Raw genomic sequence first — 17,347 nt, 5'->3', positions numbered from 1 at the left:
ACGAATAGCAGTTCACAGAGAGAGACTGTGTGTGTGTCTCTCTACATTAAATAGACACTTGCTCCTCTACTAATACATGCTCAGTATTGTAAAGTTGAGAGCACCCTCAACTTCTGCTGTAGTGAAGGAGACTGGAAGGCATTCATCAGCTTTAAGGATCGGGCTCACAGATACTGTAATTTAGAAATTAATCTGTATTTTTAAAGCAAATAGCAGAACCCTTACTAACAAAACCTATTGTTCCTCTGATTTGACAGGTAATTTACATAATCAAATCAGCAATAAGGCTTCTAACACAGTTGGTATAATAAAGGTCAGGATGATCCACTGGGCAGCAGGGAGAAGTTATTGAAACATTTGTGTCATGTGTCAACTGTCTTGTTGAGACTCTGAAATGATCCCTGAACTATTACCTAAATATCTAGTTTGAGGCCAACAGAAGCAATGAGCTGTCTGCTAACAGTAAACATTTCACTGTTATGTCTTCATTTTAAAGAAACACTGTTCCAGTTTTGACAAACTCAAAAAACATTCCTTGCCCCAAATAAAAATGATTTTTTTCTTCTTTAAAATGTGATTCCACCAGCTGCAACTACCCTCAGCCCTCCAGTTTGGGGCTTAAACAATCAAAAGAACCACCGAGAGATTTGGATCAGACGTGCATACAGAAAAGTGTGCATGCCACGCTGTTCATTCATACTCTGCTCTTGTGGACCAGAAGAAAAGCAAAATCCAAAGTCCACTGAACTGAGAGGAAAGCGACCTACTGACTTCAGTGGTTATGGATCACATCTAAAGAGCTTTCCAGATCTGGGTTCTTGCCCATTTCAACATCCTTCTGATTCACAAGAATGGGGAGAGCAGAATGGTAGCACAACATTCACTTATATGATTGCAACAAACCCATTTAAGGCCGAATGTCTATCAGCACCTTTCTAGAGAACAGTGGATTCCTGGGAAAGGTGTTAAAATACTTTATTGGAAAATGCAAATGCAGTTTTAAATCTGTGTGTGGGTGGGTGTTAAATGAAGACTTACACACTACTAGTATTAGTCCTACCCCCTACATGGTACAGTGACACTTTGTTCCCCTTCTGAGCCAAACAGGGAATGAAATGAGATGGCCAGATCCTGCAAGGTGCTGAGAACCTTCAGCTCCCATTGAAAGCAAGAGGTGCTCAGTTTCTCAGAGGACCAAAGCCCTAAAATGCTTTGACAATGCTTACCACATTGGGATTTCCTCTATAAATATTAACCTGTGCTACAAACATTGGTAAATATCAATCATCCCATTTCACAGGTGGGTAGTTGGAAGTACTGAGCAGCAAAGTGATTTGCCTGAAGCTACTAAATTCCTGGCAGTGCTGTGAGTACAAGTGAGGCTTCTTGCTTTCCAGTCTGGTCTGGTACAATAGACCACACAAACAAGACTCTAGAGTGAATAAAGGGGCAGGCTGACACCCATGCCCCTATTGTATGCAGTTGCAGCAAATCCAGTTCCACATAGTGGTTTGGGTAGCCTAAGTTAGGAGCTAGAATTTTAACTCTGGGCAGCCCATCATAGTTAGAGCAGCAATGCTGTTATTTCCCTGGGGTATGCAGATAGGGAAGTATATTGATATTAAAACACACAATGTAATTTGTTTTGCTAGGGGGGATTTTCAAAATCACCCTTTCTCCCTTTCAAAGATGAATTAGATGTTTAGGAGCCCAAATCCTATTGATTGAAAATAGGTTTTGAGCGTCTCAGTTAGCTGCTTTTCAAAATCTGACTTATCGTCTCTAGTGTGAGACAATGTTCCTTTTAAATGCAGATGTTACATAATGTGTATCTTGGAGAGCCATTCCTTGCCTTAATGCCCAGGCTGGATACTAAAATAATAGTTTAGAGATTTGAATATACATGGACTGCTCTTGACAAAACATGATATTATATCCCAGTGTAAACAGGCCCTTAGGGAAGAAACTCTGTTCTCCTGCTGGGGAGGGCAGAGACATGTTTTAAAATGTCTGTACATATTAATGAGAGGTATCAGATTTCAGACCTATCTGTCAGGGTTTGAACAGTTCCAGTATATGGTGCTATATCTTTCAATTCTTCTCTGGGGGCACCATCAGCTTTTGCAGAATGTAAGCTTTCAGTTTAAAGATGTCTACCCCAACTGTTGTTGAGACAGTGATCAGAACACTCACCCAATACTATCCTAAGTCTGCAGATAATGCTCAACTCTAAGGAACTGCACTTAAAGTCCATTCATTTCTGTGTTTACTCTGAAACCTAATGACTTAACATTAAAATGTAAATATTTCCCTGTGATCTTTTTAGAAGGAACAAGCTTAATATTCTGAGATACATGGGTGTTAGTAGCATACCCCCACTTTTTTCCATGTTCTCAAATTTATATCCCTTTTTAGAGTAGAACTTTTTGACATCTGTGTAAAGAACCAGTGCACATATGCTGATCCAGATTTTAAAGTAAATGGAATTACTGTTTTGTACAACAGCTGTAGAATCAAGCCCCTCATCTTTCTCTTCCATTAGCAGACATAAGCACCTCTGCAATAATTCACTGAGGGGCATAGCTTGAAATTGCCACTAAAAAATAAAAGCTTCAACTGAGGAGAGAGAGAACTATTTACCAAACTCATAGGGCGTGTAGAAAACCTGGTGATGCCTCTAGCATATTGCATGCACTTGCCATTTCCAGGCAGAGGTAACAGTACTAAATATCAAAGTAGGGGAAATTTAATCTGCATTCAGTTGCAGTTAGAACCTGAAAGTTGCAAAAAGAGTCCCTGTGAAGACAAGTGAGCACGAGGTTATTTCAGTTAGTCAGGGCACACAGATCACTCCAGTCTCTCTGGGAGCCCCATGGAATCCTCCTCTTGTCCCTCCACCAGAATTCCAAGGCTCAGAGGACTCATTTGCTACAATTAGGGTTTAGTATGTTTCTTACATGAGGCATCTGCCATGTATACATACTTCCCCTCAGAACACAGTTGAGGAGAGAGGGCACAGGATAAGGAATCAGCCAACCTCGATTCTGTTCCCAATTGTTCTACTTACTCCATGTTCATAGTGTCCAGTTCTGAAGCAGTAGTCACTATGGGCACGTCTACACAGCAGGGATAAAGCCGAAATAAGGTAGGCAACAGCAGGAAGTCCAAGGAAGAGTACTCTTCCTTCGACTTTCCTAGTAATATGAGGGTTACAGGAGTCTGAGCAAGAAGTCCTCCATCTCAACAGTATTTTGATATTATGTCGAAACAATTGCTTGCAGTGTAGACACAGACTATGCTATTTCAGAATAATGTCAGTTATTCTGAAATAATACTGCGGTGTAGACATACCCTAAAGTGGTTACTGCCAAATAGCCACCTGCGGTTAGTGTATTGAACACCACAGCTCTATGCGATCTTGGGCAAGCCATTTAAGTTCCCTTGCTAAAAAACAGGAAGAACACTTATGCAAAGCTTTGTGAGTGGAGCATGAAAATGCCATTAGTATTCTTACTAATAGGTATCCGGTGTTTCATATTTCTATTGCTTTTCTGCTATTCTTACTGGCATGTGTCCTCTTCTGTGAGCCACCAGCTTCTGATGGAGATATACCTGGATGTGTGAAATCCAGAAACTCATCTGGACTACCATTGGGTTCTCCTAGCACCCAACACTAAAATCCTGAAACCAAAGGAGAAGAACAGCTCCTTCCAAGAGTCACAAGCTTTCAGACTATGGCCCATTGTTTATTATTAGCAGTCCCTAGAGGCCAATCAGGTTGGTCCCTATTGTGCTGGACAAGCATCTAGCAAAGGTCAGTGCCTGCCACGAAGCGCTTTGCTCTGCTCTGCTCCAGGCTTCTGGCTCCGGACCAGCGGAGTGAATCCGGCCTCACACTCGCCTGGAGCGGTCCGTCTCGCGGGTGGCTTTGCACAGGCGGGGACACAAGGCTCTCGGGTGCCACTGGGGTGCGGGGACTAACCGGCCGGGCTTTGTGAAACCTTCGCTCCTGCGCCAGCGCGAGGTGCCTGCAAAGCGCCAGGGGAAGGAGCTGAGCAGGGGGCAGCCTGGCGTTAGGGGCCTGAGCTCTGCTTTGCCCCCCTCCCTCGCCAACTCCAGCCAAAATCTCTCGTGCAGCCCCATGCCTCTCTCTTCCTCCGGCCGCCGGGCACCCGCTGCACCCCCGCTCCCTGCCCGGCGCTCGCAGCCCCGCGGGGCCGGTACTCACCAGTTCCCAGAGCCCACGATGCAGACCTTCAGAGGCGGCATGGTGCCTCCCGCGCCCGGTGGCTGCTCGGTAGCTCGGCACAGCTCAGCGGTGCAGCAGCGGCGACCCCCGACTTGCTCCAACCTTCTGCCTGTCAGCGCCAGCGGCCGGGAGGCAGGTTGGGACGCTCCCCGCTGGGGCCCCGGGGGCTGCCTGGCGACCAATGGAGAGAGCGGATGCAAATGAGGGGCGGGGCTGCACCTTTGTCCCGGGGCCCTGGATAGAAGCCCCGGGATCTGAGCCGCTCCTCTCCGAGCCCCGCTAGGTGCAAGCGCTGAAGAGCGGCCCCGGAACCGCGCGCGCCGGACAGGGGCTGTAACGCCCGGGCGAAGGGCGAGAGCAGCCTGGGACCAGCCGGGCTGCGACCAGGCTGCCCAGTGTTCGTGACGCTCGTTCTTCGCGTGCCTATAGCGTCTCCTCGGGCAGGGGGCTGCGAGCACCGGAGGGCCGTGCCTTACGGCGGCGTTACCTAAACAGGAAAGGGCTAATATAGGTATATATGGCCCGTTACGGCGTGTAACGCCCCGTGGGAACGCACTGACTCCTGGAGCATAAATCCCTTCCCAGGCAACGTACGCTAAGCCAAGAAAAGCCACTGCTCCACTGGCGGAATTGTCTGCTTCAATTCAGACTTTAAGTCATTCCAAAAAAAGCTTTCCCATGTAAACCGGGGGCTTAGTCTTATAACCCCCATTATATAGTACGTCAGTGTCATTTCCATTTGATAGGTAGAGAAACTGAGGCACTGAATGATTCAGTGGCTCTTGAAGAACAGGCGTGCTGAGACAGTGGCAGAGTGCAGGAATCCAGAACAAACCCCCAGCATTGTCTATACTTACCAAGAGATGAAGATGGATCTTCCAGGGTTCAATGTAGTGGGGCTAGTAAGGACCTGCTAAATTGACCATTGACAGCACCCCCCGTCAAACTCCGTACTCCACCAGGTCACAAGGAATAAGGGAAATTGTTGGGAGAGTTCTCTTATAGTGGTGTGTCGACTCCATCTACACTATCCTCCTAGCTGGAGTTGCGAATCTTGTCAACCTTCTCCCCTAGTATAGACCTGGCTAGTCTAGTCAAGAGACCACTCCATTTTGCCAATTTCAGCCTAGTTGGCTTTGCATTTGCAGGTGAGCTACCCAGATTTTAGTGCAAACTGCTGCCTTAAGACCTCCATGGAGAAGTTCCTATTAAAACTGCTGTGTTAGATTCTGTGATTTCTGCATGACACTCAGTGGGTAAATATAACAACAGACTTGGTAAGAGCTGCAGATTTAAATTGTGGGCTCAGTAAAAAGCGGGTGGTAGGTTACATCTCTCCAGGGCTAGACTGCAGGACTTGCTCACAGCTTTAATTCTGTCAAGAGCTCATGATCTGCTTCCTTTCTCACTCAGATAGAAGATGGTGTGTGCATTTGGAGGACTGGGTTCAGCAGATAATCTCTCTGTCTAGGTCCAGACCTATCATTATACATGGTCTGTTCTTATTCTTTAGGTTAACAGGGGATCTAGAAGGGTTATTTGGGAATACAAAGCAATATCATGACCAATGTTCCCTCTAATCCTTTCCATCTGTGCGCAGATGCTTTTCATCCATGTGCAAAAAACCTTTTTATTTGCACTGAGGTGTATGTGAATGTGCACCACCAGTAGAAACAACCTATCTGTGGGTGCTCTGCTCATCAGCTGGGTGGCATTTGAATCTCTCCTGAGTGATTCAACTGCACAGCTTCCAGGGAAGATGGGCCATAATTTGATATTTCTTTAGTGTCTTTATTGTAATCAGATATGACCACCTTTGACTTCTCATACAATTGCCACAAGTTACTTCTCATGGTTTGTGTACCTCGCATGCTTTGTCCTTCACTTACTCCTGTAAGTTCTGTTTCATTCTCTCTCTCATCTCCATGGACTTTGCATGTTTATCTTTGTCCTACACATCCCGTGCTTCCCTGTAGTGCAGGGGGCTGCAGGCATGGCCCACTCCCTGCCCCCCATCTGACAATCTATGTTGCCTTTGCAGCGGTGTCCTGAGTCAGTGAATTTCTAGCTCTGTCTGCCAAGGAGGGCAGCTACAATGACTCACAGTGGGAAGATAGGCTGCCAACATTTGACAGGCCTGTGGGTGGTCTTTGACATACACATATGCTCAGCCAGCCCTGCTGCCAGTAGCACTAGTTCAAAAGGCTGGTGCATCTGTTTGGGGTTACACCAATAAGGACAAACACTAGACTTTACAAAACTGACAGACGGCCAGCAGAAATACATGGCCACCTTTTCATATACACAGGTGCATAACACTATAGCCATGTGTAACACTATAATTATTGTCAAGACCCCACATCGGTTTTCTCAGTGCTGGGCTGGCTGGGGATACATTTGCACAGCAGCTGGGAGATGTAATTCCCAGCACAGGCAGCCACACATGTGCTAGCGCACTTTGAGCTAGTACCTAAAACAACCATGTGATCGCAACAGCAGTCAGGCTAGCCCCAAGTATGTACCGAGAGGGTGGGTGGGATTGTACTTGTATGGCTAGTCTGAGCTGTTGACTGGGCTGCCACAGCCACATGGCTGCTTTTAGGTTCTAGCTTAAGCAGAGCTAGCCTATGTACAGAGCCCTGCACAGAGACAAAACTTTGTATTTATTATCTGCATCTGCAAAAATGGGCCATGGCTATCTGCATCCAAGTCCGCAGGTGTAGATATAGAGCGAATATCCACAGATTTGCAGGGCTCTACCTATGGATGACAACTCATTCTAAGCATTAAACCTCCCTCCCAGCTAGCATGAAGACATACTCTGGATGTTTGCTCCTACTTCCTCCTACCCCCTGCCTTTCAGTCTCTTCTCCTCAGCTTTGCTCCACTCCTGCAACTCATATCCTCCTCTCCTTCCCTCCTCTCACTTGCCTTGTTGTCCCCTTCTTTCTTCTTCTGCCTTCCATTTAGTTTATCCTGTCCTAACTAATCCACTCCACTAACAAAATGTGGACCTAAATATTTGCTGCCATCACATTGTTCACTCTGCTTGTGTGGTGCCTTTCCCCACCCTGTGTATATCACGTCTATTTGATTCCGAAGTCTTCAGGACAGGGTCTGTCTAGTACTCTAGGTTTGCACAGTTGCTAGCACAGTGGGGCCCTGATATGACATGATCCCTGGCATTAAGATAATAAAAACAATAGCATTCTCTGTAACAAGCTGGATCTAAACTATGCAACTGCTAGCCAATATTAGCAAATATTATACTTTACTTGTTTTTTTAATATTTAACTCTCATGATTACTTGACCAAGAATCCCAGAATCATTTCTGTCAGCCAAAGGTTCTGGCTAAACTCTGAAGTGGGCTTTGTTTTAGACACAGGAATGTTTTTGTCCTAGTAGGCCTGTTCATTATTATGCATTCTGTTTGTATTCTGAACTTTAGGTAACCCTAATGTGTTATGAATAAGCTGACCTATAGTTGGACTGTAGCATGTTATTAAATAATGGATTGTGTGTCCTTTACAGTTTAAACTTTTGATCTTTAGGGAAATGTCCAGATGTTTAGAAAGGAACTACCTACAACCGACATGAAGCAGGTGCTATAAAATAATAATGTATCGAAGGATATTTTAACTACTCTACCAGATGATTTTTGTCATAGGAAACATCTACACAGCAGGGCTTAACTTGAAATAAGCTATGCAAATTGAGCTATGTTAATAATTCTGGGAGTGTCTGCACAGCACTTATTTCAAAATAGAGCACCCTTACTCCTTGTACAATAAGGGTTACAGGAGTCAGAGTATTAAGAAGTCCTCCAGCTTGACAGCATTTTGACACTATTTTGAAATAACTGCCTGCTGTGTAGATGTGGACTAAGTTATTTCGAAGTAACACCAGTTATTTCAAAATAATGTTGCTATGTAGATGTATCCATAACTTGGTTATAGTTTTTTTTGTAATGGATAAAATAGTGTATTGTTTAATTGATGTTTTTAGCATAGCAATTTTATAAACCAGCTACCAGAAGAAGTCCTCTGTCAATAGTTCATGTTTGTGGTCTCTTTTCTGTGAACATACATAGCATATAAAGAGATGCCTATAATCATAGATATATATGGTAATGGACAAAATGATGTAATTGAAAAGGGATGCTCTTAAGTGCTCTGTAATTGATAAACTTTGTAATTGACAAAATTAACTAGGTCATGTGGTATAGCAAGTGTGTTCTTTTATCAATGTCTCAGAAAAACATTAAGGTCTGGATTCATGTCTAATCACAGAGCTAACTGTGGTCATAGCAGTGATAAATTAATTACAAATATAATTGCCTTGTTGATTCAAAATAAGAGCAAGCATGAGAGGACTCTTCTTTGTTCTGAACAGTCTACAAGAGGTGAGTTTCAGGGAATTAGTCAGAAGTGAACTTGAGTAGGCTGTCTGACTTCTCTGCTCTCAGATATGGTACATATGTTTCCTTTGCTATATTCTGCATCATACAGCATTAAGTATTGCTTGGGTGTCTGTCTTAACTAACTCAGTTGAAGTTTTATTTATTTAATGCCATGACTTATTAAATCTGAACCTGCAACTTAACAAATTCCCTAGTTTCTATGGCACTCTGGAGCAGCACACAGGAAATTCTGTGACTGATTCTTTTAAATTAAAAAGGAGGCAGCTTTTAATTTACCATAACAATGAACAACAGAGCCAGTCCAGTAGTGCCTATGTTTATGCAGCCCTGCATTTCCACTTTCAATATGCTGCTGATTCAGCAGATGCACAGGAGCTGTTTGGGGGAAGCTGTAGGTTTTGGCAGCAAGGTAGGGGATCATTGGAACTTCTAGCTAACATCTGGGAAGACACGGGGTGGCAGTCTGAGATTGGGGGCAAGCACATTACTTGCAAGCTACTACTAAAGTAATCAGTGAAATACTTAACTATGTTGACATTTGAATTGTCATCTTTTGGTTGTGATGTCACCCATCCACAGAGATGATCAGGACTATTTACTATTTATATTCAGAACTGTTGTTTCAGGCTGGTTGCTATGAAAAGCAAGTCCTGGGACAGGGCTGAGATTGTGGAGCCTAGCAGCTGTGGCACATATCAGCCAATTAGGGCCCAGCTGAAGGCTGTATAAATAAGGGCTCCAGGTATGGAGCAGAAGGGACCTGGCTGTTAGGGAAGCTAGAGGCTCCTTGAGACAAAGTAGTGCTAGGGAAAGGCAGGCAGTGCTACAGAGCTTGAGGCAAGGCCTGTGGGGAGGCAACCAGGACACTGAGCAGGCAGCAAGTCCACACCCCCTTGCCTATGATGAGTGGCCATTTCAGACGCAGTTTGCTCCTGAGGCAGAGGCTAGATGATGACTGGCACTAGGGTCACTGAGGCAAGGTGAGTATAGGGAAGGTTAGGGCTGCAGGTTAACCCTGGTGCTTACAGATGCTTAATACAACTGGGAGATTAGTTGAAAACTTCCACAAAGGTAGGAGGAAAAAAACAACTGCATAGTCAGGGCACTGCTAGATTCTGCTGCCACCTACTGGTGATCGAATGAACACTAACACTCTGGGTTAAAAGACAAAAAACGCTTAGGAACAAACCCTGAGCTTGTGTAGATCATTGTAACCCCACTGAAATCAGCAGGGAGGAGAGATACTTATTTACACCAGCTGAGAATCTGTCCCATATTGTCTGTATTACATGTCACATTGTATGGAGTCATGACTTATGGATCTTCTGGAAAAGGGTTTATTTTCCACAAGATCCCGTCTAGACTGGTGCTTTTCTCCAGCAAAACCCCAAGCTGGAAAAAAGTGGCAGCCATGTTCATGCAAATGCCGCGGAGGATATTTAAATCCCCGCGGCATTTGCAATTCCGAAGTGTCTCATTAGCATCCCTTTTACAGAAAAGGGTGCCGGTGTAGACACAGCCTGGGTGGGTGCCACTAGGACCCAGAGTGTAGAAAATTGTGTCTGCTGCTGGTGCATATGTAGGTATCAGAACAGTACCATGAGAGGAGTAGAACAAGAAGGCAGAATTGAGACCTTTCAAAGTTTTGGCCCAAGCAAGGGAGAATGGGGGGTGCATCATTTGAGCTCCCCGCCTCAGGTGCCAAAATGTTGTGGGCCTGATAGGGAGGGACCTATTTAGCCTAAGACCTTACAAGTCTGATAGCTTCAGCGACAATGTAAGAACACCCTTAACAAATATGCACTTGAAATTAGAGAGCTGCTTAGCTATTCCCTTCCCCGCCCCGCAAGAAATTTTAAATTAAAAACATTTTTGAGCTGGCATTGCCAATCCTGCTTTGTTTGGTTTTTAATACAAGAAGACACCACAAATGACATTCAAAATGAACATTTTCATTTCCATACTTCTTGTGGGCAGACATTTTTCATCAGAATTGATTTTTTTTCTAGAAAAAAATTCAATTTTGATTTAACCATATTTTGGGTAGATATATTTTTGCACTAAAAATTCTGACCATATCTACTTGAAATGTGATTTTGAAATGAACACTTCCAGCAAAGGCTCCCATAGGAGAGAGTGAAGATGCATGAAGGTTCTATAACTTGATTCTGCTCTAATAGTTAGACATGATTTTAAATTATTAGTAGGGGGCTGCACCGTCTGCTCGCTACACTCACCATCCTCCCTCTCTCTGGCCACTTTTGCAGCCAGAGAACCTGTTGAGGCTGATGACATGATGATGTAATTCTGTCACCCATCAGGAAAAACTTTTTTTTATATATAGAGAGATTATTATTAAACATTTATATTGTGGTACTATCTAAATGCTGCAATTAGTTAGAAGCTCCATCCTGATAGGTACATGGCAAATACAAAATAAAAGATAGCTCCTGTGTAACTTTAAAACTACTGAACTGATTTTTGTCAAGAACAAATGGGATCTGTTAAAAAACCCAGTCTGAAGATTTTAGCTTCACTCATTTTAGACACTCTGGTGCTCAAGTTTTGATTGAAACATATGGGGAATGTGTTTTTTCACACCTGATTGGTTCAAAACCGGTTTCTAATCTTTCTCATGGTTCCCCAAAATGTATCTCTGTAGAGAAGACCAAATTTAAGACTTTTTCTTTGAGAAAATAAGTAACCTAAAAAGTGAGAGTAGAATAGAAGCTAGAGTTGTGCTATGTTGATGTTTGCTCAAGACAAGTTAAGTTCAATATTACTGCGCTATTGCAGAGCTTAGAGAAATATTTAGAAAATAGCCACAAGGATGGGAAAGTAACCTAAGCTAATTCTTTATTCAACATAGAATTCTGTACAAATAATTAAAAAGAAAGAACAATATTATGGCTTTTCCAGGAAAATGTCGCGAGAGCAAGTGTAATCCACACACCTTCTGGGTGCACTATCCTATCTAGTGGCACTGAGAGCACTTGGAGAGAATGAGTTTGTTCTAACCTACAATGTTAGCTGAGAGCCAGCTGGCTTTTAGCTCATGCAATACAGACTCATGCACTAAGCTCCAGAGATACCAGGGTTGGTTCCATCTGCCAGCATTACACATGGGGCTGTGTCTACACTGGCATGAATTTCCGGAAATGCTCAAAACAGAATAGTTTTCGTTATAAGTATTTCCGGAAAAAGAGCATCTACATTGGCAGGCTGCTTTTCCGGAAAAGCCCCTTTTCCGGAAAAGCATCTGTGGCCAATGTAGACGCTCTTTTCCGGAAAAGAGCCCCGATCGTCATTTTCGCGATCAGGGCTTTTTTCCGGAAAAGACTACTGGGCTGTCTACACTGGCCCTTTTCCGGAACAGTGTTCCGGAATAAGGACTTATGCCCGAGCGGGAGCAGAATAGTTTTTCCGGAATAGCGGCTGATTTTGTACAGTTCAACGTCGTTGCTTTTCCGGAAATTCAAGGGCCAGTGTAGACAGCTCGCAGCTTATTCTGGAAAAGCGGCTGATTTTCCGGAATAAGTGGCCCAGTGTAGACACAGCCACTATGTTCCATAGTCATGAATGAAAAGCTGATGAAACAGCTGCTTGGATTAGAAAGAGACTGCCACAGAATCTACAGAATCTGAGCCCAAAAAGCTTGCAGGCAGCACCAGGCATATGAGACTGAAGAGTGGACAGTTTTAACCCATCATGATGCAGTTACAACTTCAACTGATAAGGGCAAGGAGAAGAAAGAAACAAGGCCTCTAGCCTTCCCTTAAACTGGGCTGATAGATCAGTTGAGCATGAAAACCAGCCTTTCTTTATCAAAACTATCATTGGTTTTTAGTGGATTTTTCCAAAAGGACCTGGCTGTTGTCATGTACCTAGAAATTGCACTGAAACACAGGTGACGTGGGGACGAATGAGCTAATGGAAGATGTACAGCAAATGGGTAAATATCGACATTGTCATAGGAACCATGCCACAAAAGTGTGTAGGAGTTAAGCAAGGCATTAAATGCTTTTGGGAAGGAGGGATCGTGACTGAGGCAGCTGAATTCGCTAAATGACTGGTAAATGTAATCTAGGTATTAATAAAATGCATTAACTTTCAAAGAGATTGAGATCCAGGCTTCAAAACAGAAAGGGTCTTTGTCTTTTATTGCTTCCCCGTGACTTAGGAAGCAGCCTCATGAAGTGGTTCACTCCCAACCCCATTTCCTGCAGAGGTACCCAAGGGAGGAGGTTACACAACAGATGTAGGGCCCCATTTTGCTGTAACTGGGAGGGGAACCAGACTCTCAGTGTTTGAACTGTGGCGTTCCAGCTGCATTCCCCTTGCAAGGGGCCTGGTGTTCCTCATATCAATGAAAGGAGAGTCTGTTAAGTTTTTACACTTAACTTTTCACCCACTTAGTGCACAATCTAGAACTGTTCCTAGCCGCAGAAGGCAGCTTTCTGCTCTGTTCTGCAAAGACCTCATTGCTCCCCTTAGCTGCTCTCAGCCTTCTCTTTCCTCTGTAGCACTATGCAGGAGCATAAGGTAAAAGGCCAACGGGAGTCTGGGGGGGAAATGGGTTGCTACCTCCTGGCTTTACACAAGACACCAGGGAGTAGAAGGGAGGGAAGGGGAGGGGAAAAGACCCTCTGAATGAGATTCAGCACCTGCAGCTCAAGCTACTCCCACCTGCCCCTGTGGCAGAGGCTACTGAAGCACCCACTGTAATTCAGCCAAAACTGCTGAGTTGTTAGAATCTTCCTGAGAGCGCACAGGAGGAAGTGCAGGAAAAATCACAGAACTCACAAAAGATATAAATAGATCTGGCAGCACCACAGCTGGGTCACGTGGCCTGCTGTGTGTGTGCGCGCATGCACACAAAAGTGAAAGCCCTGGGACAAAGCAGAATTTTTAAACAGACTTTTTCTTTTTGCTTGGTTTGTACATAGAAACATCATCTGCTGCCTCCCCCTGTGCTGGACAGTCCTTTGGAGCAGTGGTTCTCAATTAGGGCATGCACAGATGTCTTCCAGGGGATACACCACCTCAGCTAGCAAATAGCCTAGTTTTACAATAGGTTTCTAGCAAAGTCAAAACAAACATACATTTCATACAGAGAATGAATGACTTTGCTTACACCAAAATGTAAGTACAATAGTTCTCTCCCAGTTGATTTCTTATCAGTATGATTAAAATGAGAAAGTAAGCAATATTTCATCAGTAATGTGCAGTGACACTTTTGTATTTTTACGTCTGATTTTTGTAAGCAAGCAGTTTTGAAATGAGGCGCAACCTGGGGTTATGCAAGACACATCAGACTCCTCAAAGGGGTCCTGTTGCCTGGACAGGTGGAGAGCTACTGCCTTGGAGGGTGGAAATGGAAGAATGCTATCACAACAGCCTGAAACTCAAACTGCAGTTTTTCTCAGCCTTGTTAAGTCATCGATGTAGAGATGGCTCCTCAGCTTCTGGGTATTAGATTATTAATTCTGAAAGTCCTGCTTGGTGCACAAATGGGTATGCAAGATTGTGGTACTCCAATGCAAAGGCAAGGTAGCACTACAGAAATTACTCATTTAACACGTGCCCGCTTAACATGTTTTTGCAATAGCACAATTTTTTTTAGGGAACGTTTTTTGAATAACATGACCGTCCCCGAACTAACACGAAAATAATCCAGTGGTGGACTACTTCATGTGGCAGTATAAATTGGTGAAAACAGCGATAATATGCATGAGCGGATGAATACACGTGGTCACAGCGCTCCTCTCACTCATGTTTATCTTTGTGTTTTAACAAACCACGGCAACTTGTGTTGCTAGATATCTAATGTTGACGTTGATGACCGAGCACCAACAAAAAACCGACTTTGCCTGCACCACCTGAAACACCCCCCCCCCCCACCTTTTCCATTATTTTTAATGGAAAAATTGACCCTGCTTAGAACATTTTCGCTTAGCATGAACATTTTCAGAAATGCATGTATAGTGTTAATGAGGAATTACTGTACTGGCTCAGAAGTAATTCTCCAGTTCCTTGTGTTCCCAGGGCCAGATTTGTGAAACCATTTAGATTCTTAGTGCTTATTGGGAATTAGATGCCTGAATTGCTTTGTAAATCCTGCCCCCACTGTCTCTCAGAAGTGCCAGGGAAAAATGTGTGGCATGTAGCGGGAGAGTGGGCATGTTTGCAGCATTTGAACATATGAGCCAATGAAGTTACATATTCCCTTTTCTTGCCTTCTTCCTGCTAGAAGACAAACAACTTGGCCACACAGTGTTATTGTGGGATTAGAAGTCCCCTTGTCTACTCAGGGTCACGCCTTCTGTACACTATGCAGGATCAACTTCTAAAGAAGAATTTTCCTTCTGGGGAAAACGTCAAACACATCAAGCAAAAATCCTCTTGCCTTTGTTTTCTCTTGACGTGTTTGCTAGCTCCAGAAATTAGAGTTCTCTCTTGCACAGTCTCCTCATCAAGGGTTGCCAACTTTCTATGGGCACAAAACTGAACACCCTGGGCTCGCCCTTGCCCTGAAGCCATGTTGGCTCTTCTCTACCCCTTCCCTGAGGCCCCTCCCCTACTCAGTACATTTCCCCTCCCCCAAACGCTTGCTCTCTCCCCTCGCTCAGTTTCACTGGGCTGAGGCAGGGGCTTGGAGTGAGGGCTCTAAATGGGGGTTTGGGGGAGAGGGGGTTCTGGGCTGGGGCAGATAGTAGTTGGGGTCCAGGAAGGGGTGAGGGCTCTGGTGTGGGTTGTGGAGTGGGGCTGACAATGAGGGGCTTGAGTGCAAGAGGGGGCTCCAGGCTGGGGGTGGGGCCGAGGGATTTGGAATGCAAGAAGGGCTGCGGTCGTGGCAGGAGGTTGTGGTGGAGGCTTGCATACCTATAATTTGTGGGGTTTGCCGATTGAACCATAGTAGTGAGTTGACTGGATGCAGAAGGAGTGCCAGGCTTTCACAGTCAATGTTGTGTGCAATCAGCACACATCTCATTTCCCAAACCTTTGCTTTACATGCATGTCATTTTAGTCATACTAGTAAGGGGGGGAGACAACTATGCGGATGGAAAGCAGCGGAATCTGGCATCCCTACGTGTGCGTGACAGTAAACAAAATGTCTCGCAGTCCACACACAGAACCCTGAGGGCCACATGTGGCCCAGGGATTGCAGGTTGCCCATCACTGGTGTACGGTAGGAATACTGAGGTACACTGGGTCACAGTTCTGAGTATATATTAGTTCATGTTTATAAAATGCTTTGGCAGTTAATAATGCTGAATATCTCTAGGGCTATGTCTAGACTGCAAGCCTCTTTCGAAAGAGGCTCTTTCGAAAGATACTTTCGAAAGAGCCTCTTTCGAAAGATCGCGTCTAGACTGCACGCGGAACTTTCGAAAGAGCAAGCCGCTTTTTCGAAAGAAAGCACCCAGTGAGTCTGGATGCTCTCTTTCGAAGAAGCCCTATTTACATTCAAGAACGCCTTCTTCCGAAAGAAGCACTTTCGAAAGAAGGCGTTCTTCCTCGTGCAATGAAGTTTACCGCCGTCGAAAGAAAAGCCGCGTTCTTTCGATTTAATTTTGAAAGAACGCGGCTGCAGTCTAGACGCAGGTGAAGTTTTTTCGGAAAAAGGCTACTTTTCCCGAAAAAACCCCTGAGTCTGGACACAGCCCAGATGTGTCCAGCTGCATTCATTAGTAGATGTGAGGTCTGTTCAACCAACATAGCTCATAACTTCATAGGACACCCGCCCAAGCTATAGCCTAAGTATCACTGTACAATGGGTTAGTACCACTAAGAAAGTGCATTGGCTTTCAAATTTTGCAGAATTCTTGCAGATAGGCAACATCACACATTTTTCTTTGCTAAGGTGTCCCATGTTGCAGGTGGGTGAATTAACAAAGATTTTGGGCTTGATCCTGCAAGGTGCCAAGTAGCCCCAAGAGATGCCAAGCAGGCTCCAATCTCACTGCATACAAACTTTGCTTCTCCATGGATTTCAGTGGGAGCTGAGAGCATTCAGTAACTTGCAGGATCAGGCCAAAGTCACTATGACTCACTTCTTATCCTGGCCATTTCAGTTGTAGTGGGCTCAGCTTTATGCTCCAATGGCCTCATTTGCAGAGGCGCTGCCTTTGCCAGCTTTTGCAGATGAGGGTGCTCAGACCTGCTGAAAAATGTTTTGCTCAAAATCCTTTGATAATTAGTGGCAGAAGCTAAAGCCAGGATTGAGCAGCAGCTGCTCACAGCACGCTGCTCCGTGAAAGCGTTTTACAGAGCTTACTATCATGGAAGAAAGTGATCCCTTTGCCTCAAGGGAAACAGTCATTTTGTGAGCTGCAAAGTTCAGGAGAAAGGCTGCAGCAAATTCCTTAGCGTGTACAAAATTAGCACATTCAGCTGACAGTCACCCGTTGGCATTGTGCAAGAGTGCCTTGGACTTTCAACACAAAGGGAGACTTGGGAAACCCCCAGCAGCCGCTGAATGCATGTGCATAAGTGAAAAGGGCAGGGGAGGGTTCCTGTGTGACTGGAACCAGCAGAAGCTGGAAGCCAAAAGGAAGACAGTGTGCACAGTTAGCTGTTAACAACAGCGCCATCATGGCGCCCATTTAAAAACTGGGCTTGCTTCCAAAATCACTGCTGGCCTCTGGGGAGGTTCTTTGCCAACGTGGGAGGTCTT

The 17,347-nt window shown here is 44.7% G+C and overlaps 1 protein-coding gene across 4 annotated transcripts in view; it reads right to left on the bottom strand.

Annotated features, from left to right (window-relative positions):
* The window catches only part of LOC102456685 (glycerol-3-phosphate dehydrogenase [NAD(+)], cytoplasmic-like), a 72,931-nt gene that overhangs the window by 20,064 nt on the left and 35,520 nt on the right, over window positions 1–17,347 (bottom strand). For 3 of the 4 annotated variants that reach the window (XM_075933188.1, XM_006137653.4, XM_075933187.1), the window contains exon 3: window positions 4,229–4,420. The exons of the other annotated variant lie outside the window; for it this stretch is intronic. Coding sequence is in view for 2 of the 3 variants with exons in the window: in XM_006137653.4 (XP_006137715.2) it covers window positions 4,229–4,269 (41 nt within the window). In the remaining variant the exon portion in view is untranslated. The remainder of the gene's footprint in view (window positions 1–4,228; window positions 4,421–17,347) is intronic. 4 annotated transcript variants of the gene reach the window in all.

This window comes from Pelodiscus sinensis, chromosome 7 (genome assembly GCF_049634645.1).
Source record: "Pelodiscus sinensis isolate JC-2024 chromosome 7, ASM4963464v1, whole genome shotgun sequence".
Classification (NCBI taxonomy): Eukaryota; Metazoa; Chordata; order Testudines; family Trionychidae; genus Pelodiscus; species Pelodiscus sinensis.
This window is presented reverse-complemented; position numbering and strand designations above follow the sequence as displayed.